This window comes from Drosophila elegans, unplaced genomic scaffold, assembly GCF_018152505.1.
Source record: "Drosophila elegans isolate 14027-0461.03 unplaced genomic scaffold, ASM1815250v1 contig_814, whole genome shotgun sequence".
NCBI lineage: Eukaryota > Metazoa > Arthropoda > Insecta > Diptera > Drosophilidae > Drosophila > Drosophila elegans.
In genome coordinates, this window is record NW_024546167.1 from 15961950 (window position 1) to 15980297 (window position 18348).

Below are 18348 nucleotides of genomic sequence, written 5' to 3' on the forward strand. Positions count from 1 at the left end.
TAGAAATATTATAGAGATGTTCCTTTAAGCGAGCGATTACCGCTGAGTGTTTTCTGAACTTTTTCGTTATTTTTGTGGGGTAATCCATTCGGCAAGTCGTTCCACAGCAATTTAAAACATTTTAATGGACTAAGTTGAACATGATATTTGTATTTAACAACTCACAGTATTTTATTTGAAGCTCAGTTTTAGTTATTGTCTTGATAAAACAATTGTGTTCACAAGAATGTACACACTTTTCAACAGTTACTTTCGGCCCAAAACCAAACAACAGCTAGAGAAAACAGAAAACAACATGACATACTGCCTACAATGATTTAAGTTAAGAACTTTTTTACATAGCTAATTTAACCATTTATCCACAAAAATTTTATATATCGGTGCAGGTGTAAGGCCAGCTCATGCCTCAAAGTCCGGAGTAAAATTATAAATGATTGATTTTTGAGCATGGAGCAATGGCAAATAAAATTGGCAGTTTTTTAATGGAGCGAAACGGCGCCGAAAAAAAAGAAGTAGAGCAAAGAACATTAATTTTAGGATATGCTTGGCATTGGTTTGCTTAGTAATTAGTGAATTGATAACATAAAATACGTTTCTTTATATGAATATTTTCCCAGCTAGCTCAATCGCTGCTAGAACACCCTAATAAACATTATTCTACAAGGCACGACGTAAAGTATTACGAATAACAATATCAGAAATAAATATTTTAGCATACAATGTTGAAAAGTATGTTGCAAAAAGTTTTACTTTCGACTCGAAACAAAATAAACAGCCTACAAAAACTCTGAAGTTTTGCTTTTGTAGGTTTCTGCGAGTATGTGGTTCACATACTGCGATCAGTGATTAGATTTATAACCAAACGGAAACCTATATGTGTATACGGGTTTATGTATTATTATGTGTAATGTAAATAGTTGACTTCGTTTATGTTGATCGATTTCTATCTATATTCAAATGCATAGACATAATTAAGGAATCTGTGGCAGAAAACTACAGATCACGTGAAAAGGTATAGCCAACTTGAGTAAAAATTCAGAAACAGCAATGAAAGATAAAACTAAAAACCAAATGCATTGAATAAAACTCGTCAAGAGGAATGTGTTAACAAGCAAAAGCAAAAGCAAAATATAACAAAATATTTAACTAAATATACAGAAACAAATGCAAAGCAAATAGCATGCGCTAACTATACTTACATAATACAGTATACATGTAAAGCATAGCAAGGTAAAGTAACCAAGCATTAATTTTTGATAGATTTACATAAATTAAACACCTCCTCCTTTATGAAACAGATCATCCGCAGGTCTTCGAGTATTCTTATTTCCACATTATTTGAATCCAATTTCTTTTTAGAGAAATTTTACCAGTTTTGGTTGAGGAACTGAATTTGTGCATCAGTTTTGTGTCAGTTTCGCACGTTTCTCCCGTTTTGTTTTCCAAAAATTTAGTATAAATGTATAAATGAATGTTTATATAGACTGAATATTATTAACACGAAGAAAAATCGAAAACAAAATAAAACCGAAAATAACACATTAAAGAACGCGGTTAAAGTTCAACCTTTTCGGAACTGTAAAAATATAAATCAAAAAGAAAAACCATCATATTAGCCACAACATAAAACAGTAAACACATATCAACAATTAGACAAGATCATTATTAAAATAAAGATATTCAAATAGATCAAAACCGAAAGTTTCAAATAAAACAAATCAAAGTTGACCTCATCAAGAACCACACATAAGAACAAAGTATGAAATTAAAACTTGCATTAAAAGATATGTATAAATGTTAAACAATCATTATAAAGTACGTATATGCAGAATATATTTAGCAGAGAAAAAGAATTCAAATATTATATTTTGTAGATTTTTAGTAAATTAGAAGTGAACGATTACGAAACCCGATGTCAACACACATGCATATGTCTACAAAAAATATTTATCCCAAATATATACATCGCCCATACCCCTACAAAGTAGCTCAGCTCTCTGTAACCAAGTTGAGAATTAGTGTTGAAATTGTTGATTGAACAAATGAGGAAATGGAAAAGCTTTAAGAAACCCAAATGGATGGAACTTTTATACACCGACATAAAAGTTGAGGAATATTGCTCGAATGAGTTCTTAGCACGCAGTTGGCTCAACAGAAAGAATATAGATGGCTCAACAGAATTCAGTATTAGCAAAGGCAAATTAAAGCGAGTATACAATGGAAATCAAAATGTTATTAACAAAGCACACCAAAAGTAAAACCTTAAAAAACTGCATGTGTTGATGAAGAAATAAAATTTCAATGTTGAGAAATTTGAACAAATAAAAATAACAAGCAAATTGTTTACTTCAAAAGTATTTCTGCGCATTTAAGCAAAATCGAAAAACAATGCTTCATCATTTCAAACTATAATGAGTCGAAGTTTTGCTAAGCAATTAAAAAACAAAGTAACGAAACCAGATTTCAATAAACAACAAACAAAACCAAGTAAGAAACGAAAATACAAAATAATAAATTGTTAGAAAAACCATGAAAGTGTAAACGCTAATGGATGTCATGCATTTTAAAAGCATAGCAAAAGCTAAACTATTATATTACCAATAAAAAAAGACAACACAAAATTCATTAACTTACGTACGCAAGTATGTTTGTATGTGCGTACATGCATAATATAATATATTATTAAAATTATTATGTATTTCAAGCAAAGAATTGTGAATTAGTAATAAACAGAAACAAAATGTCAAGCAAAATGGTAAATAAAAAATGTACAATACAAAAATGATCATCGTTAAGTGGTTTAACCTAAATTTTTAACCTTTTTAATTTTTTTTTAGAGATTTGCAACTAGAAAACTTTTTGTCAAAAAATTTGATCTTACCTAGATTCAATTTATTTTCCCGCATAAAAAATCACAGTTTTTTTTTACATTACTTTATATATGTTAATTTATTTATATTTTTTATTTCACAATTCAATGCGATTTCTAAATCCTTATACAAAATCTATTTTTTCTTTTCCATCTTTTTTATACCATTGTAATTGATTTATTTTTTAGTCATAGATACATTTATTATTAATTTATTTTATCATTAAATAATTAGTAACATAATTTGGTTTTCTGCGACTTAAATATTAATCAAATACATTCAGGTATACAAAACTGAAATATATTGAAACAGTTACGCCTCGAGTTTACAAATAAGAATCGGTTTCATTTAAATTACAATAATCGAATCACTTTGTCTCTTTTTTTTGTGTAATTTTACAAATTAAGCAAAAAATATCATCAAGCTAAAGTGTAGTGTCGAGGATGGGGAGTTTAACCTGATATCACGTATATTTGGGGTAAGTGCGGGTATTGGCAAAACGAGGGACAGTTGTGGGATGGCTGCTCAGTTAAAAAAAAAAACAACGCATCAAGTGCTTAATAATAAAGGAAGTTTAAATTGTGAACAGAACGCATTGAAAACTATAATGTCTGAAGGAATTAATTTGTTAATTTTCTGCAAAGCCACCATCTAAGAGAGCTTCAAGTACGAGGGCGGCGAACATTTTTTACGCAAGAACTTGATTATGTACAATGGTAAGCAGGAGACCAGGGTGATGAGGGAAACCTTCCATAGAAAATCGTACGACCAAATAAATTCCCAGTCTACAAAGAACAGAGTTCAAATTATATAAAATTCGTCTTAAATTATTGAGTTTAAAGCGAACTTACCGAAATACTCATGTAACACGGCCAACGAAATGAGATAGAGCGCTAAACTGAATAGTTCCGCAAGCACCATTAACCTGCAAAGATATTTAATTGTAAAGGTAATAAGATAAGCAAAACAACCGATGTTTTAAAAAGGCATTTTTAAGTGAACATCGATATAAAGTTTAAAGTAGAAAAAGTGCCCAAGACTTACCTATGCCAAGTGCGCACAGTGAGAGCCACCATTATAAGCTCAGTCATGATCAAAGCCGAGAAACTGATCGCCACAATGTGGATAAACTCGTCCACAAAGAGGATCAAAGCTCCGTACATAATGACGCCACCTTGGTATATGCTGATCAGTACCCATATAAAGAAGGTCTTGTAACTGAGACTGCGTCCTTTCGACAGATCCTTGTAAAGCTCCGGGTACGTGACGGCCGTCTCGGATGTGATGTCCTGGTCAAGCACCAATGAGAACACCGGGAACATGGTGTACAGTGTCGAATATCCGACCATGAGAAAGCCCTGGTACAAGGCCACCGAGCTGAGGTAGAAAACCGCCGAGAAGACCGCCTGCAAGGTGGTTATGATGAGACCGCGGTGAATGACGAACTGTGAGAGGGCCGCCGAACGTTTGTAGCTGCGCCGGCCGTGGATGAGCAGCAACTTGGCGATGTGCGAGAACTGCGGAATGCTAAAGTCGCCGGCCAGCGAGGCCTGTCTTCCCTCGCGTCCCTCAATTCCAACTCCGGCGTCCGCCTGCTGAATCATGCTGACATCGTTGCCACCATCTCCCACGGCGCAGGTTCGCTTGCCTGTGTGCTTCTGGATGAGGGCCACCACCTGGGCCTTCTGCGTGGGCGAGCAGCGGCAGCAGACGACGGCCGGCGAGGCCGTGGCCAGCTCCAGGAACTCTGGTCTGTAATACTGCAGGCAGACCTCCAGGGATTCGCCCGAAATGACCAAGGCATGCCCTTGCTTGCGCCGGAAACTGTTCAGCTCCTGGTGGGCATCCGTACGCGTCTTCACGGAGCGCAGAACGTGAAGCCCCTGATTGCGGCCAATCAGCTGCGATGACTTGGCAATACAGCACGCAGTCTCCAGCTTGTCGCCCGTTAGCATCCAAACGCGGACGCCAGCATTGCGCAGCAGCTCCAGCGTGGGACGCACGTTCTCCTGCAGGCGATCCTCCACGCCAGTTAGACAGAGCAGTTCCAGCTCACGCTCCAGGGATTCCGTGACTGCCGCCACCTTGGCGACGCGATCGGTAATGCTCAGCCGAGCCGCATTGTAGCGCGTCTCAAAGTCGGAATACTGTTCCTCGGTGAGCACCTTCTTGGCCACCACAAGCGTGCGAAGACCTTCCCGCGCCATGTTGCCCGACTCCTCGCTCAGCCAGTCGTTGTACTGCACGATGCTGGACATAACCACATCGGCACCCTTCAGGTAAAACGTTATCTGGCCCGTTTTGCTCTCGCGTACTATAATACCCATGCGCTTGCTCTCACTGGTGAAGGGAAATAGCTGCAGAATCTGGTAATGCAGCAGAATGTCATCTGGAAAGGACAGAAAAATTGTAATTAGTCACAGTTTAAGAGCATTTTGTAGGGTAACTCACTGTCATCGCTGGGGGTCTTCACCTGCAACGTCATCGTGTTGAGATCTCTGGCAATCAGGGTTAGGCCCACCTGCTCGGTCCACTTGACCAGAGCTATCTCATCTGGAGATGCAGCCTGATACTGATGCTCGGTGTCCGTGCTGCCAGGTGCCTCGATGTTTATCACAGATTTGGTGGGCGAGTTGTTACCTCCGGTGACAGTCGATGACGTGGACACGGATCGGTTGTCCTCGTCATCGCTCACCGGCGTAACATTGTGGCACAGGGCCAGTGCCCGCACCGCCTCCCACTCACGCCATCCCTCCGGTCGACGCATCCTGTTGCCGGCGAACATAATCGGTTTGTTCGATTCCCCGCCGCTGCTCGAGCTGGACACGCTGCCCTGTTGCTGTTGTAGTATGTTGCCCGACAACTTCTGTATCATCTGTCCAATGTGATGGAAGGTGTCCGCATCGTGCGATACTATGCCCAGGTGGATCTTCTTGAAGACCATCTCGTTCTGGGTGAGAGTACCCGTCTTGTCCGTCAGCACGTACGAGATCCGGCCCAGTTCCTCTGGTATGGTCGTGGATCTCACCACAGTTCCCTGGATATTGGAGTCGTTCTGCATTTGCCACGAGTAGAAGGCCTTTCCCATGTCCAAGTTCACGCGCAGACTGATTGGAATGATGTAGGAGAACAGCAGCACGAAACGGAACATGTATCGGTACCAGGGGCCACCGAATCCCTTCAGCATCATCATGACTAGCGAGAGGCCCAGCACGGCACAGAACAGAACCTGATGGGGATAATAAGACATAAGATTATACAGATCAACTTCATTATTTTCAAGATTACTAGCTTATCTGACCACTTATCTGATTAAATTGATAGCTACCTTGGTCAATCCGTTGATCTCCATGTCCAGCAGGCCCACCTTGGATCTCGGCTGTGAGTTGTTCATCACACTGCGCGTTTCGCAGCCCGTGTAGATGACGATTCCGGTGGCTGTGCCGGCGGCTACCACGGTGTTGGCCCACAGTGTGTTCTCCACACTGAGGCCGGTGTCCTCGCTGCCGTCCGCCATGCAGAAGGTGGCAATAAAGCTGTGGATATCGTTCTGAGGCTTCTCCACGTAAAAGCTGGCATCGATGCTGTGCAGCTCCGAGTCGCGACTGAGCTTTTGGGTGTAGGGAACGGCCAGACGGGGCTTCCAGTCCGTCTCGCCGTCCAGTTGATCTGTGCGCACAAAGACCGAACCGCTGCGATCGCTGGTGCGTAGCAGGATCAGATCCGAGGGCACACGCTCGTTCTTTTCCACAATTATAATGTCACCGACCTTCAGCTTGGAGCTGGGCACCATCTCGTAGCCGCTGCCGTTGGTGGCCGACAGTCGCTTGTACTTCTGTGAGTTGACCTCGTGATCCCGCTGATGGCGGCGCAGATCGTCGACGGCCTCCCGGCAAATGGTGACCATCAGGACGAAGCCGAGCGGACCCCAGTAGGTGTACGGATAGCCGATCCGGATGTCCGGAATGAACTGCGACAGCGCCATCAGCAGGAAGTACAGGTTGAGGAAGAAGCGAAACTGCTCGAACAGCACCAGCGGCAGGAAGGTGATGAAGTTGTACTTCTGGTTCCGGATCTCGTTCGGCGGGAACTTCTCCGTGTTGACCCGGCCCAGATTGACGGTCCGGGCCCTCAGTTCGCGTGGCCGGAACCATTTGCGCCAGCAGCTGTAAAGACAGACGAGGATCAGTATCGCGCTGGTCTCGGTCAGGGTGTGAGCCAGGAACATCCTTCCGGCCGATCTCCCCAGTCGCCCATAAAACCCTCTTATGCTTGCAATATAAAATCATAAAACGGGCGTGGGGACGAGCTTAAGGTTTATTTGAGGGATTTCATCAATCAAACGGAGTTGCTTATTGTTTCACATTAAATTTTGGTAACATTTCAAAACATAACAAAAAAAGGTGTCAAAAATGTTGAAATTACAAAGTCTGCCAAGAAGAAGTTTTACTTTAACAGTACGGATTTGTAAGCCCTAACCGATCTGGTAAATCAACTTCCTAAGACAAATTCTAAGTTTAGTAACAATTAACACATAAAAATAGAATACAAATCTAAAATTGTTTGACTTACAAATTTAATTAAATGATTAAAATTGATTCATCAAATGAAGTATTCTAAAATAAGCCGAAATTTCCTGTTTTCGCTGGATTTACAAAACATACTGCAATGAGTAATGTTTACTCATGCATTGAATCCAAACTGTTTTAATTGGTGCATTAATATGGCAAAAAACTATTGATTTCCATATTTAAACAAAATCCCACGAACCACAAACCTTTTAGGGCACTTTCAATAGTTATTGAACCTATAACATTCATATTCTGATGTGAAAACCCTATTTGGCAGCAAGTGGTTCGTTAAGCGAATTAAAATTTCAATCACAAAGTCTGAGGCCATAAAAAGAGGAGGCGACCTTGAGTGGAAAATCAATAATAAAAACTCGAAAAATAAACAAAAGTGAAAATCCCAGACGACAACAACAATCAAGGGAATGTGTATGCATCTGTGTGGGAGTGTGTGTGGGTGTAAGTGTGAGTGGGAGAGAGTATGCAAGTGGAAGGTGAAAAGCCTGGCTTTCCGTGTGCTAGAGCGAGAGCCCCCCAACTCAACCGATTAACTGTAATTGCTTGACACTGCAAAAAGTTGATAAGAAAACAAGAGAAAATGCCCCATAAAAAGTGGGACAATTCTGATGATTCATACCTAAAAAGATACCAGCGGTTTCGCTGGCGATTCAGCAGCGGAATATTCTCTCGCGTCATGGGCGTTGCAGCCGAGTTTTGGGAGGCAGCATCATCCATTTTGGCTAGCCGAGATTTGCGATTCTTTTAGCTTTGCTAATTTACTTTTGTAGTCTATTGCTAGTGCAGCCAGTGCGGCCTTTGTTCTCTGCTTGTGCAGCGTCAATTTCGATTCGCTGTTTTCTGTCTGTGGTTCTCACATAATCACAAACGCGGCTCATGGCACACGCATTCACTCGCACTCCGAAATCAAAATTAATCAGGTGAAATTCTTATGCACAAAACAAATGCGAATGTGAAAATTCCGAATGAAAACTGCGTCGTCTACGCGTTTAACAACCCTGTTTTTGGACCCCCAAGAGAAATCAATAAGCGGGAAAGAGACAGCCATATGTGTATGTTTAGCCTGAGCTGCCACTAGGTTATTCTTCTCGTATCTGGCAAGGCTCGGGATGGCGCGTAATTTAAATGACCCATCAGGCGGATGTTCAAATGTATGGCCCCTTTATTGCTCAGTGAGCAATCGCAATCTTCTCGTCGCTTTCGTTAGCACTCAGATGTTAATTAAATAAGCTCTTGTCGGGCGTCTGCGTTTCAGCTGCTTAGATCAGCGCTACGTTGCTCCTCTTATTTGTTTGCAAACAGCAAACTCGTTTTTCTCCAGCTTTTTATTACGGCCATTCTACTTGGTCGCTTGCGCTAGGCGTGTGCGAATAGAGCGCGCTTCAAAGTTTTGTCAATATAGCACACACATTCATTGGCGAGACGATTTCGTGCCATGATCTCATAAGAAAAAGTTGCCGAAAAGTGCTCAAGCGAAAGTTCAACGACTTGTCTGCAAAGGCAAAGACAAAACAAAAAGGGCCAGCAGAATTAGCTCACCTGAGTGACTCACGTTGCACTTCAAAGTCAGCGATTGTACCGTCAAAGCCTTCAGAATTCTCCATAATCCCAAAGTGTGTCAAGCTAGTTAAATACGCCTAGATGCGTTTTAATGTATTTTTCCCTTTCGCAGATCGCGCTTATCGGTCGAAATGTGATTCAGCCGAGGCTTCCTGCATTCTGTTTGAGTTGAAATGCAGTCGCCATAACAAACAATTGCCGCAATTCGTTTCGTTCTGAGCAATTAACTGGAAATTTCAAAACGACTTGTAGACCTCAGCAGATTCAATTGCATAGCACTGCCAACAGCAAATATTGCTTTCCGCCTTTCCCATTAAATTCAGCCTTTGAACAGCTGTCACTATTGAGATCTGTGGAAGTGTGCACTTTTACTGCATAACACATTTTCAAATTTTATAAAAATTTTTGGTTTATTGAACGATCATTAAAACCTTCTTCCAATTATGTTTGGTTTTTGAGAAATCTTTGACAAATAAATGATATAATTTCAAATCAAATTAATAAACCCATTGATTGCAGTCAGAATCATTAACACAGATTTAAGTGATTATTTCAGGTAACTAAATATTAATACATTTTACTGGAAGTAATACTCCTTCTAACGCCAGTAAAACAAAATCAAACAAAAATCAATCATTTTCATTTGACCTAGAATATAAAAATAATAAACCATTCCGCAAATGGTACTTCGAAACAGATCTGATTTGGGAGAGATAGATAGGTGACAAATTGCATAAATATTGTTTAGAAAGAAACCCCTTTATGTGTACACTAATGCTTCGATTAGTTTCATGACCTACAATATTTTATCTATTGACACAAAAATTGTGCGTCACTAAATTCGATAACAGAAGCAAGATTCTGAGTCATGTGCTATTTTACGGGGCTTAATTTTATCAGCTTATTTAACTTAAATATACTGGCTTTAGTGAAGTAAAACCAATTTATTCCCCGCGTTAAAAACTGTGTTAGTCGTTAGACGGAAACACAGTTTACCGCACTTAAAGAGCAAAGAATACGCCTGAAACGGCAAAGAGAAAATTGTTTCTCACAAAAAATAGTTGTTTCCAATGAGTGATTGTAAAACTGAGTACATGATTTGTTTAATTTATGCATCACCTAATGGCGGTTACTCATTACACCTCCTCCAAACTCCCTCAACCGATTTCTTTTAACGACTGTGTGTCACACTTCAAATAAACTAGTTTAGAGTTTTATGCCAAAGACATGCGTTAAGTAATTTGTTTTTGAAGCTTATAGCTAGAAGTTTGTTTTTGAGGCATACTAATTGTTTCCCCTTGAAATTTATTAGATATTTTTACGTCATTAAATGCGCTGTAAAAAATATGATTTAAATATTTAAAACCTGAATACAATGAAAAGCGTCACAGATAAATGACTAAACTTAGTCGAATTTTGTATAGAAAATAACAGAATAGCGTAATAGTTTATGTTTATATTTATTTTATGCACATATGCTTGTTGCGGATAAAGACAAATATGGTTGCTTAGGGAGTGTGAACACGTGTACAATATATACCCTTTCATGGATAACCGGAATGGAAAGAGGTGAGCCATGAATAGTGTGACTTGCGCTGCCTTCAGGCTTTTGGTTATTAACCCACATTGCCGGTGGGTGGAAAACAATGCCAGGCCAACTTGCGGGCGGCAATCGCTGTCGCATTTCACCGCTCAGCTCCCTTCGCCACTCTTTTTTCTTTTCCCAACCATTTGCATTTAGTCGCAACAGCAGCAACTAGATAAACAGCTAACGGCGACTAGAAAATAATAACATTAGGCGTTACCATTGACAGTTTGTGGCGTTTCAGGGGTGGGCCAAGGGGGCGGGGGCGTGGCGATCCAATTTGCATGCGGTAAAGTGGAAAAAAAGCTCGGGAAAAGTCTGTTGTCAATGGCCAATGGCTATATTTAATGAAATTTCAATCAGCTCAATTATGATTGATTCGGATCGTTTAAAACTCAAATATTTTATTTAACTTTGAAGCAGTGAATTTATGAATTTGAGTTTAATTGTGTTACTTTTAAACATATAAAAAAAAATATTAAAAACAAATAATTATTTTAATTATACATAAAGGCAAGCAATAAACTAAATATTTTTTATTATAAAAGACACTAAAACTGGAACGTTATCAGTAGCTCTCCACTTAGGTAGAGTAATGGAAAATAATCGAGTTCACAAACCCAGGACCGCTAACATCGTTTTGAGGGGAAATAGGGAAGTATAAACGCCGAGTTGGTTCCAAGCCACTGGCCACTGTGGCAGCAACAATCACACCAACGAACTGTACCGCATGGCGCCTCACTTTGCAATTCTAATCGGCCTGTCGAAATCTTTGAGCCTCATATAACCGAAACGGCAATCGGAGTTGAGCGCCGAAAATGAAACAAAAAACCAGAGAAAAGTTTCAAGCAGACGGAAGGCAAGACTCTTGTTGAAGAAAACCTTCACAAAACCCAAGCCGGGTGTCGAAAAACTGAAGAGAGCCTGAGTCTGTAAAGACCTCAAGTTATGTTTGTGGTCAGAGGGCGATAAGTGGTCTGTGAAGTATAAAATACACACTTGGAAATAAAAAGATGACATTGGGGCATCGGATTAGGAAAAAAACATTATTTAATGTTGAAAATAAAATCCGTCTTTTGTGTAAGCAGCACACAGCGCATATAATAATTAACAGACGTAATATATGTTCAATATACAGCTTTTTAAGTAGAGTATTTTACCTATGACATTTAAGACTCCAAAGTTTATATTATTTGTGAGCTCATTTCCATACACCAATATTAACTTAGACAGTAGATTTGTTACATGACCAGTAAGATAACAATATTTACTTTTCCCACAATAAAGTCAGAATAAGATTTCCGTATACACAAGACTATTTCGTCTTTTTCAAAAGCTTTGCTTTGTCACAGTTTTTTTTGCTCAATTGCAAATTCTCTTGAAACCATTTTATGCTTTACGATTTTGTAAACACTTATAGAATTTTTCTATTTAAAAGTAAATGCCGAACTCAGCGAAATGTAATTTTTAAGTTTAAGCTTCATATCAGCAGGCCGATCTAATGACGCATTGCGGAGTTTGTGGGTTCGTTTGTGTTTGGTAGACAATCGACACTCGATTCTGATAAGCCACGACCAAAATAGCAGAGAAACTTTCAGTTTTCGACACAAAAAGCGAAGTCTGACCGAAAAAAAAGCCCTAAAGCGACTTCTTCTGTGCAACTCGTTTGTATTTTTTAGAAACCTTGAAAACACAAACGTGTAGCCAAACCAGCCGAGTTACCGTCGGGAACTGGTTTTGGAATTTTTAGCATTTCTTGGTGACTTCTTGGGCCGAATTTTTTTTTTTTTTTCTCGCCCACCAATCTGGTTTCAAGGCACACGGCAAACATCGATTAAAAATGCACAAGTAACGGGTGGAGTTGTGTGTTTTTGGGCAAAGTTTTGCGGCAATTAGAGTTCCACCATAACGCTCAGTGGGTGTTGGAAGAGAAATGTGGGGGTCCAACTATTGAGTTTGCTTTCTGCCTTGTCACCCGACTCGCTCGCTTGTCTTGGGCCACTATTTATAGCCGTGTTTTTGTTATTATTTTTTCCATTCGTACAAATCTTCCCCGCAGACCTGAAAGACGACTGTGGGGGTCTCGTCACGTTTATCGATTTGCAGCTCGTCGCGGAAACCGAAATGTTTTTAATTTTCTTTCTCCGATCCACTTACAGACGACGTGTGTGCTTGTTCGCATGACTCGCATGTGCGGCCTTTCTCAAAAGTTCTCTTCTGTTTCCCTCTCTAATTAGCTAAATTACAAATATATCTCGGAATCGTCGTATATGTATACAGATGCATTCATTGTGTTTGTCATGTGTGGCCCATACATCTTCAATAGAATCATTTTCTTGGAAATGTGTTTCGTAAAAGATCCTATTTAAAAGTAACATAAAATTGCAACACAACAAAATTTGGCTCACTCCGTCGTAGAAACCTCTACCAATTATGTATATGCGCCTCAAAAAGATTTTGCTCAGGCCAAAAAATAATAAACAAATTCCAAGTGCCAAAAGCGAAACAACAACTTGTTCGCTATAATTCTGTTGAAATGTGAATGTGATAGAATGGCTGGCAGAGGTCAATGTTTCTCTCCATTTCTTTGGCAAATATTTAATATTTAAAAATTATTTATAGAATTATTATGAAAACTATTTGTATGTGTGTACAGCTGTGTTTAAAATTAAGGTATTACAAAAAAAGACAGGGCTAGTAGGTCAGGAAAATAAAAGGTTAAATAATATATGGTTTAGTTCATACCTCCAACTTTTGCTAGTTTTCTCTGTGTAAGGCTAAATTTTTAGCAATGTTTTGTTGGCTAGTGAACAGCTGTTGTTTTGTTATTTACTTTCCCATAACTCCCGCATCCACTGTTGCAGTAGTGAAATGGAAATGTTGCGCATACGCAGCGTTGGCGGAGGGTAACGGATCGCTCCGAAAATGGACTCACCTGCAGAGGCACAACTTGCAGACGTTGCCAATGCTGCGGCTCTTGCTCTTCCGCCGATTGTGCTGGTAGAAAACCGTGGAGGAGCCGTTTTCCGGATCGACGACCGTGCTGTGCGTCCCGCCATTGCCGAGATCCCCAGAAGCGGCGGCAGCTGCCGCAGCAGCTGCACTTTCTGCAGTGGTTATTCCATTACTGCCACCGCTGCCACTCCCACCGACCGCTCCCGTCCCGGCCCCCGCGACGCCCGCTGACGTGTGCGTTAATTGCGCCAGTTTCGAAATGCTGCTATAGCTGCCGTTTGAGTTTTTGGCGCGCTCGCGACTCCGCTCATTTCTATAACGTATCTGGCCGGCGGCAGAGCCAAAAGTGTTGCCTCCGAAGAGATTGCCCAGAAAGCTGCCAGCGCCGATGCCGGCGTCGGCGTCGACGCCGCTGTAGCCCGTTGAGCTTTTGCGCCGCCTGCCCCTGTGACTGCTGTTGTTTTTGTTAACGCTGGGGACATCGCGGCGTATGAGCAATTCCGTCTCAGAGTCTGTTTCGCTCTCTTCGTCGAAATCGCGTAGCGGCACATTGTTCTCAGCCATTTCTCGGAGCAAAGAGAGTGCAAGCGTAGTTAGCTTAAGTTTAAGTCAGGTTAAGAGAGCGTTTAAGAGAGCGGATAGCTTAAGTCAAACTAAGAGAGCGTAGGCAGATGTTGACTTTTGGCGCCTGAATTGAACTTATTTCACACTTAATTAGAAATGCACTTATCTTCACACTAATATTTACTTCTTATTACCCAAAATAAAAGTAAATGCTGAGTACGTTTTTTCAACTCTATTGCCACGTTTCCATTGAGCAATTATGGTGTAAAAATCACCTTATCACACCTGAGTTTTTTGTTTGAGCTCTAAACAGGTAGGGTAAACAATATAAAGGCATAAATCACAGGCATTCCCCGTAGTGGAATTCCAACAGTCAGTCCGCTTATCAGTCGAATACAGTTGCCGGCTACTCAATCGTCACCAAGTGCTTTTTATTGCTAAACGTTTTAATTGATACGAATTCGATAAATATAAGGCCAAGGCCCGGGCCAAGCACACACACACTCTCACACCTCATCAGCCACTCGAATTTTAAGCTTTTCGCGTTGTCACTCATCAAAACGATTATTGCACTACTTCTGGCCCCGCTTTCGGCCTCTGCCAGCACATTTTTTATTTATTATTAGCCAGGATGACGCCCGAAAAACTTCCAAATCCCGGACGAAAGTTGCCAGCGAAATAATTTTGGCCAAACGATAATCAGCTGGCTTTACAGGGTACTGTTAACGGAACACAGCGGTGTGCAACACTGGCCAAGTCGTGGCTGTTTGAATTATGATTTTGGATATAAATAAAATCTCTCTAATTCATACTATAACACCATAAAAATAAAAAAGGTTATAACAAGACACTGTACAACTTCTGAATTATTCAATTAAAAAAATTACCACCTATGTAATGAAGCAACAATTGCTTTACAAACTTTTCAACACTAATTGGCGGCACATTCGAACGTTCATATGTTGTATAAACAACTAAAACTATTAATGTAGTTAATTAATAAATCTTAGAAAGAAAAGTAATTGGTAATTTTACGTATATAAAATATTAATTGTTTATTCGTAGCTTACAATAGCAAACAAACAATGAACGGGAATTTACACAGAGATCTTAAACAACTAAAAATAATATGCCCGCAGTGGACGCGTTTGAAGTTTGACCTTACCGTTGACTTTCATAATTTAAAAGTATACAAATTATTTCCAACTAATACGGGACCAATCCACAATGACAGCCGCCAGAGCAGGCTGCTGATTTCTTGGATATTAGATATTTGGATAAGCTGCACTAGCTCAGCTACGCTCCGTCTGCAGCGTTATGTTGGAGTCCGAATTGGAATAATTGTGCTCCAGCCGGGGCCGAAATTCGTCCTCACCGTCCGAATAGGAGCCCACCGAACGACAAATGCTGCAAGATATTAAATAGTTAATTTAAAGTTTTTTTTTTAAAATTTCCCAGTTTAAGAATATAAAATTTTTCGTTGCCTGATGCAATTTATACATAAGAAAAAATTGAGCTAATGATTCATAAATTAAGTCATTTCAACAACTATATATATTTATGATAATAACAACTATATTACCGTTGGGTTGACGCATAGCCCTCGATGGCCAGGGCTTGACTCACGCCCGGAGGCAGCAGCTGCTGGAGCAGCGCATCCTTGACCGCATTGGCGCTGGTCGGCAGTGGCACGTGGTTTATGTCCACCGACGAATGCGACTGCGAGAGGTGCGGTGCAGTCAGGCCGTTGGCCAGGCGTGCTCCTCCACCACCAGCATCCACTTTATCCCCTTCCCGTTCGTCGCTCTCATCCCTCTGCGTTCGTTCGATGTAGCGAAGAGTACTGAACAACTCCAGTAGATTGCCAAAGGTATTGCGCAGATCGCAGTGACCGGTGATGTCGAAACACAGCTGGGAAACGTTCTGGCGCAGCAGATAAATGGCATACTTGGTCTGCTGCGACGGCAAAATGGAGCGCGTGTACAGGGGAAACCTGTAATGAGATTCATATGTTTTAGAGAATTCATTTAGGAGGTTCATGAAAATGGCTGCACTTACTCCCTGGTGGTGTAGGTCAGCTCCTTGATATCGTCCACAATCCTTGCCCGCGATGGCTCGTATACAATTCGGTTCCTCAGCGGCCGATCCATGATGATGGCTAGCATCTGCACCAAATGGGCCACGTAGCCTAGGGCCGCACTCACCGCCAGCGGCGAGACGTTTTCCAGCAGCTGTGCGTTGGCCGCCTGGCGGGACTCGCTTGTATATTGTTCCATGTGGGGGAAGGCGATGCCGCAGATGCTGAACTGCTGTCCGCCCACGTTCTTGATGTTGTAGATCTCCTGTAGCTCCAGAACCAGAGTGGACATTCGTCGCTCCACCTTTATAAAGTAGTTATTGGTAGTTATTATTTATACTTGTTAAGCGTTGACGTTCTTTCCCTCACCTGCCGAACTATCTGTCGTCTTTGATCTCGCTGTGCAATATGTTGGGGTGCCAAGGAGCGCAGTTCCAGGCGCTCGGACTCCAGGCTATGTAGCTGAAAATGAAGCTGGTGCTGTAGGGCCTCGCGTTGTTCCCGCATCTCTTCCAGACGTTGACGCGCCCGCTCGTTGCGCTGGCGAAACGTCTCCCGTTCCGCTTGTAGCAGTCGTTTCTGGCTGCTTAGCGCTTCGATCCTTCTGGTCAGCTGCTGGGCCTTGTAAAGCGTGAGGGGCGCGATCTGCTGCTGCTCGGCAAGCAGCACGCTCAGGGCGCGACCCATGGAATGGTGATGGTGGGCGGAGTGGTCCCCCGAAAGAGATGTGGTGCGGGGCTTCAGGCGCAGTTCGTTTTTAGTCACACAGTGCACACTAAGACGGGCGATTTCCCTGCAGATTTCTGTCATCTGACGTTGTTTCTGCTGCTGCAAACGCTGCAGACGTTGTAGCATAAGCAGTTTCTCCAGGTTGATGCTGCGCCGGATCTCCTGCTGTTGGCACTTTAGCTGGGCATAACGCATGGTGCTCATCCGCAGCACGGGACTGGAACTGCGACTGACGGCCGGGGAGTTGATGCCCTCATCCTGCGGCTCCTCCCGCTCCTCATCAGCCGCATAGTTTTGATAGTGCAAATGCAGCTGCGACTGCAAACCCTGTTCGCTTATCATCGACGGCGAGGCAAACTGCTCGCCATTTAACTGGAAAACCAGACAGTTTGGGCCACACTGAGCCAGGGTGAGGGGTGACAGGGGTATGAGGCCGGAGAAGTAAACGCCCCAGCTGAAGAGCAGCTCGGGTGGGCGTGGCAGCCTGCTGGGCGTTAGTTGGGACCTTCTGCAAACAGGCGAAGTATTAGGGAGGTTTAGGTTGTAAGTCAGGCTTTGTAGATACCCGCACATCTCTTTAGTCCTGTGGTCAGTCTCAGCCGGTTGGCCATCTCTCCTCTCTGCCGAAAAATGCTTCCAGACCTTGACGCACACACACTGCGCATTGGTTTTCCGCCAGGCCTCGTCATCCGCACAGATCTCCGCCCACTTTTGCTGCTGGTGCCGCAGTGGCAGCTTTTCGCTGGTGTAGAATGCCTCGCTGTCCTTGTCCGTGTGCAGAGTGTAGTAGAGGAGCACATCGTCCGGTTCCACCTGCTCCAACGAACGTTCCTGCGGCCCGGACACAATATTGAATCCCTGAATTCGCGCCAGGTTCCGCAGTCGAAGCTGCTGGGTGGCCAGTGGCAGCCACTTTCGGCAGCGCGGCCGCAGATTCATCTCGGTTCGCGGTGCCGGGGGGGCGTACGGATTACGCGGAGCCCGCAGCTCAGTTCATGGTACACTAACACTACGTTTGTTGAAGTTTTTCCTTAAGAACTTCTCACAAAAAAAAACTATTCGCCCGAACAGCTGTTTTCTAATGCAGAAAGTGGTGTTGGAAAACGCTAAAAACCGTCAATAGAGGTGGCAAGTCGAGTGTTGATTGAAGTGCGTGCTATTTTCTAGCTAAATTTAACTATTTTATCAATGAAACTTTTGTTAGCTTAGGTTAGTCAGCCGTTTAGTCAGATTTCGGTCAACCTGAAACTATACTTTAGGGCCTATGGGAGCTATAGTGCTGTAACGAGTTGATTACAAACGTTTGAAGATCTTTTAAACTGAAATATATACATTAAATCTTTGGCTATTTGAGGCTTGAATTTCCACGCAGCTTGAATTCGTACAAGCAGCTGTCCAGCACACAAAAATAATCTTCCCTTA

General features: G+C 42.1%; 2 protein-coding genes across 5 annotated transcripts; both read right to left on the reverse strand.

Annotated features, from left to right (window-relative positions):
* Positions 1–2918: 2918 nt before the first annotated feature.
* LOC108149413 (probable phospholipid-transporting ATPase IIB) lies at positions 2919–14814 on the reverse strand. 3 transcript variants are annotated; one of them, XM_017276969.2, is made up of 6 exons: positions 13537–14814; positions 6199–7036; positions 5322–6099; positions 3915–5259; positions 3722–3795; positions 2919–3655 (listed from the first exon to the last, which is right to left on the reverse strand). In XM_017276969.2, the coding sequence occupies exons 1-6, from the start codon at positions 14118–14120 to the stop codon at positions 3522–3524; spliced, it is 3753 nt and encodes a 1250-aa protein (XP_017132458.1). In that variant the 5' UTR covers positions 14121–14814; the 3' UTR covers positions 2919–3521. The 3 variants fall into 3 exon arrangements, with proteins under 3 accessions (XP_017132458.1, XP_017132461.1, XP_017132460.1); XM_017276972.2 differs by lacking the exon at positions 13537–14814 and adding an exon at positions 8996–9075; XM_017276971.2 differs by lacking the exon at positions 13537–14814 and adding an exon at positions 8076–8439.
* A 335-nt stretch (positions 14815–15149) lies between these two features.
* On the reverse strand, positions 15150–18016 carry LOC108149512 (UV radiation resistance-associated gene protein). 2 transcript variants are annotated; one of them, XM_017277140.2, is made up of 5 exons: positions 17492–18016; positions 16567–17431; positions 16179–16501; positions 15703–16113; positions 15150–15527 (listed from the first exon to the last, which is right to left on the reverse strand). In XM_017277140.2, exons 1-5 carry the CDS (start codon positions 17863–17865, stop codon positions 15413–15415), a joined length of 2088 nt encoding a protein of 695 aa, XP_017132629.1. In that variant the 5' UTR covers positions 17866–18016; the 3' UTR covers positions 15150–15412. The 2 variants fall into 2 exon arrangements, with proteins under 2 accessions (XP_017132629.1, XP_017132628.1); XM_017277139.2 differs by having other exon boundaries at positions 16567–17434; positions 17492–18014.
* Between the last annotated feature and the right edge of the window lie 332 nt (positions 18017–18348).

What these genes read in the sequence shown, in the direction of transcription:
- LOC108149512 (XM_017277139.2), bottom strand. Translation starts at nt 17,865, where the DNA reads ATGAATCTGCGGCCGCGCTGCCGAAAGTGGCTGCCACTGGCCACCCAG. An exon ending in AGGACTAAAGAGATGTGCGG is followed by an intron (nt 17,435 to 17,491) that starts GTATCTACAAAG and finishes GCCTGTTTGCAG; the next exon opens with AAGGTCCCAACTAACGCCCA. An exon ending in CTGACCTACACCACCAGGGA is followed by an intron (nt 16,114 to 16,178) that starts GTAAGTGCAGCC and finishes ATCTCATTACAG; the next exon opens with GTTTCCCCTGTACACGCGCT.
- LOC108149413 (XM_017276969.2), bottom strand. Translation starts at nt 14,120, where the DNA reads ATGGCTGAGAACAATGTGCCGCTACGCGATTTCGACGAAGAGAGCGAA. An exon ending in TGCAAGTTGTGCCTCTGCAG is followed by an intron (nt 7,037 to 13,536) that starts GTGAGTCCATTT and finishes CTGTCTTTACAG; the next exon opens with CTGCTGGCGCAAATGGTTCC. An exon ending in AGATCAACGGATTGACCAAG is followed by an intron (nt 6,100 to 6,198) that starts GTAGCTATCAAT and finishes TATCCCCATCAG; the next exon opens with GTTCTGTTCTGTGCCGTGCT.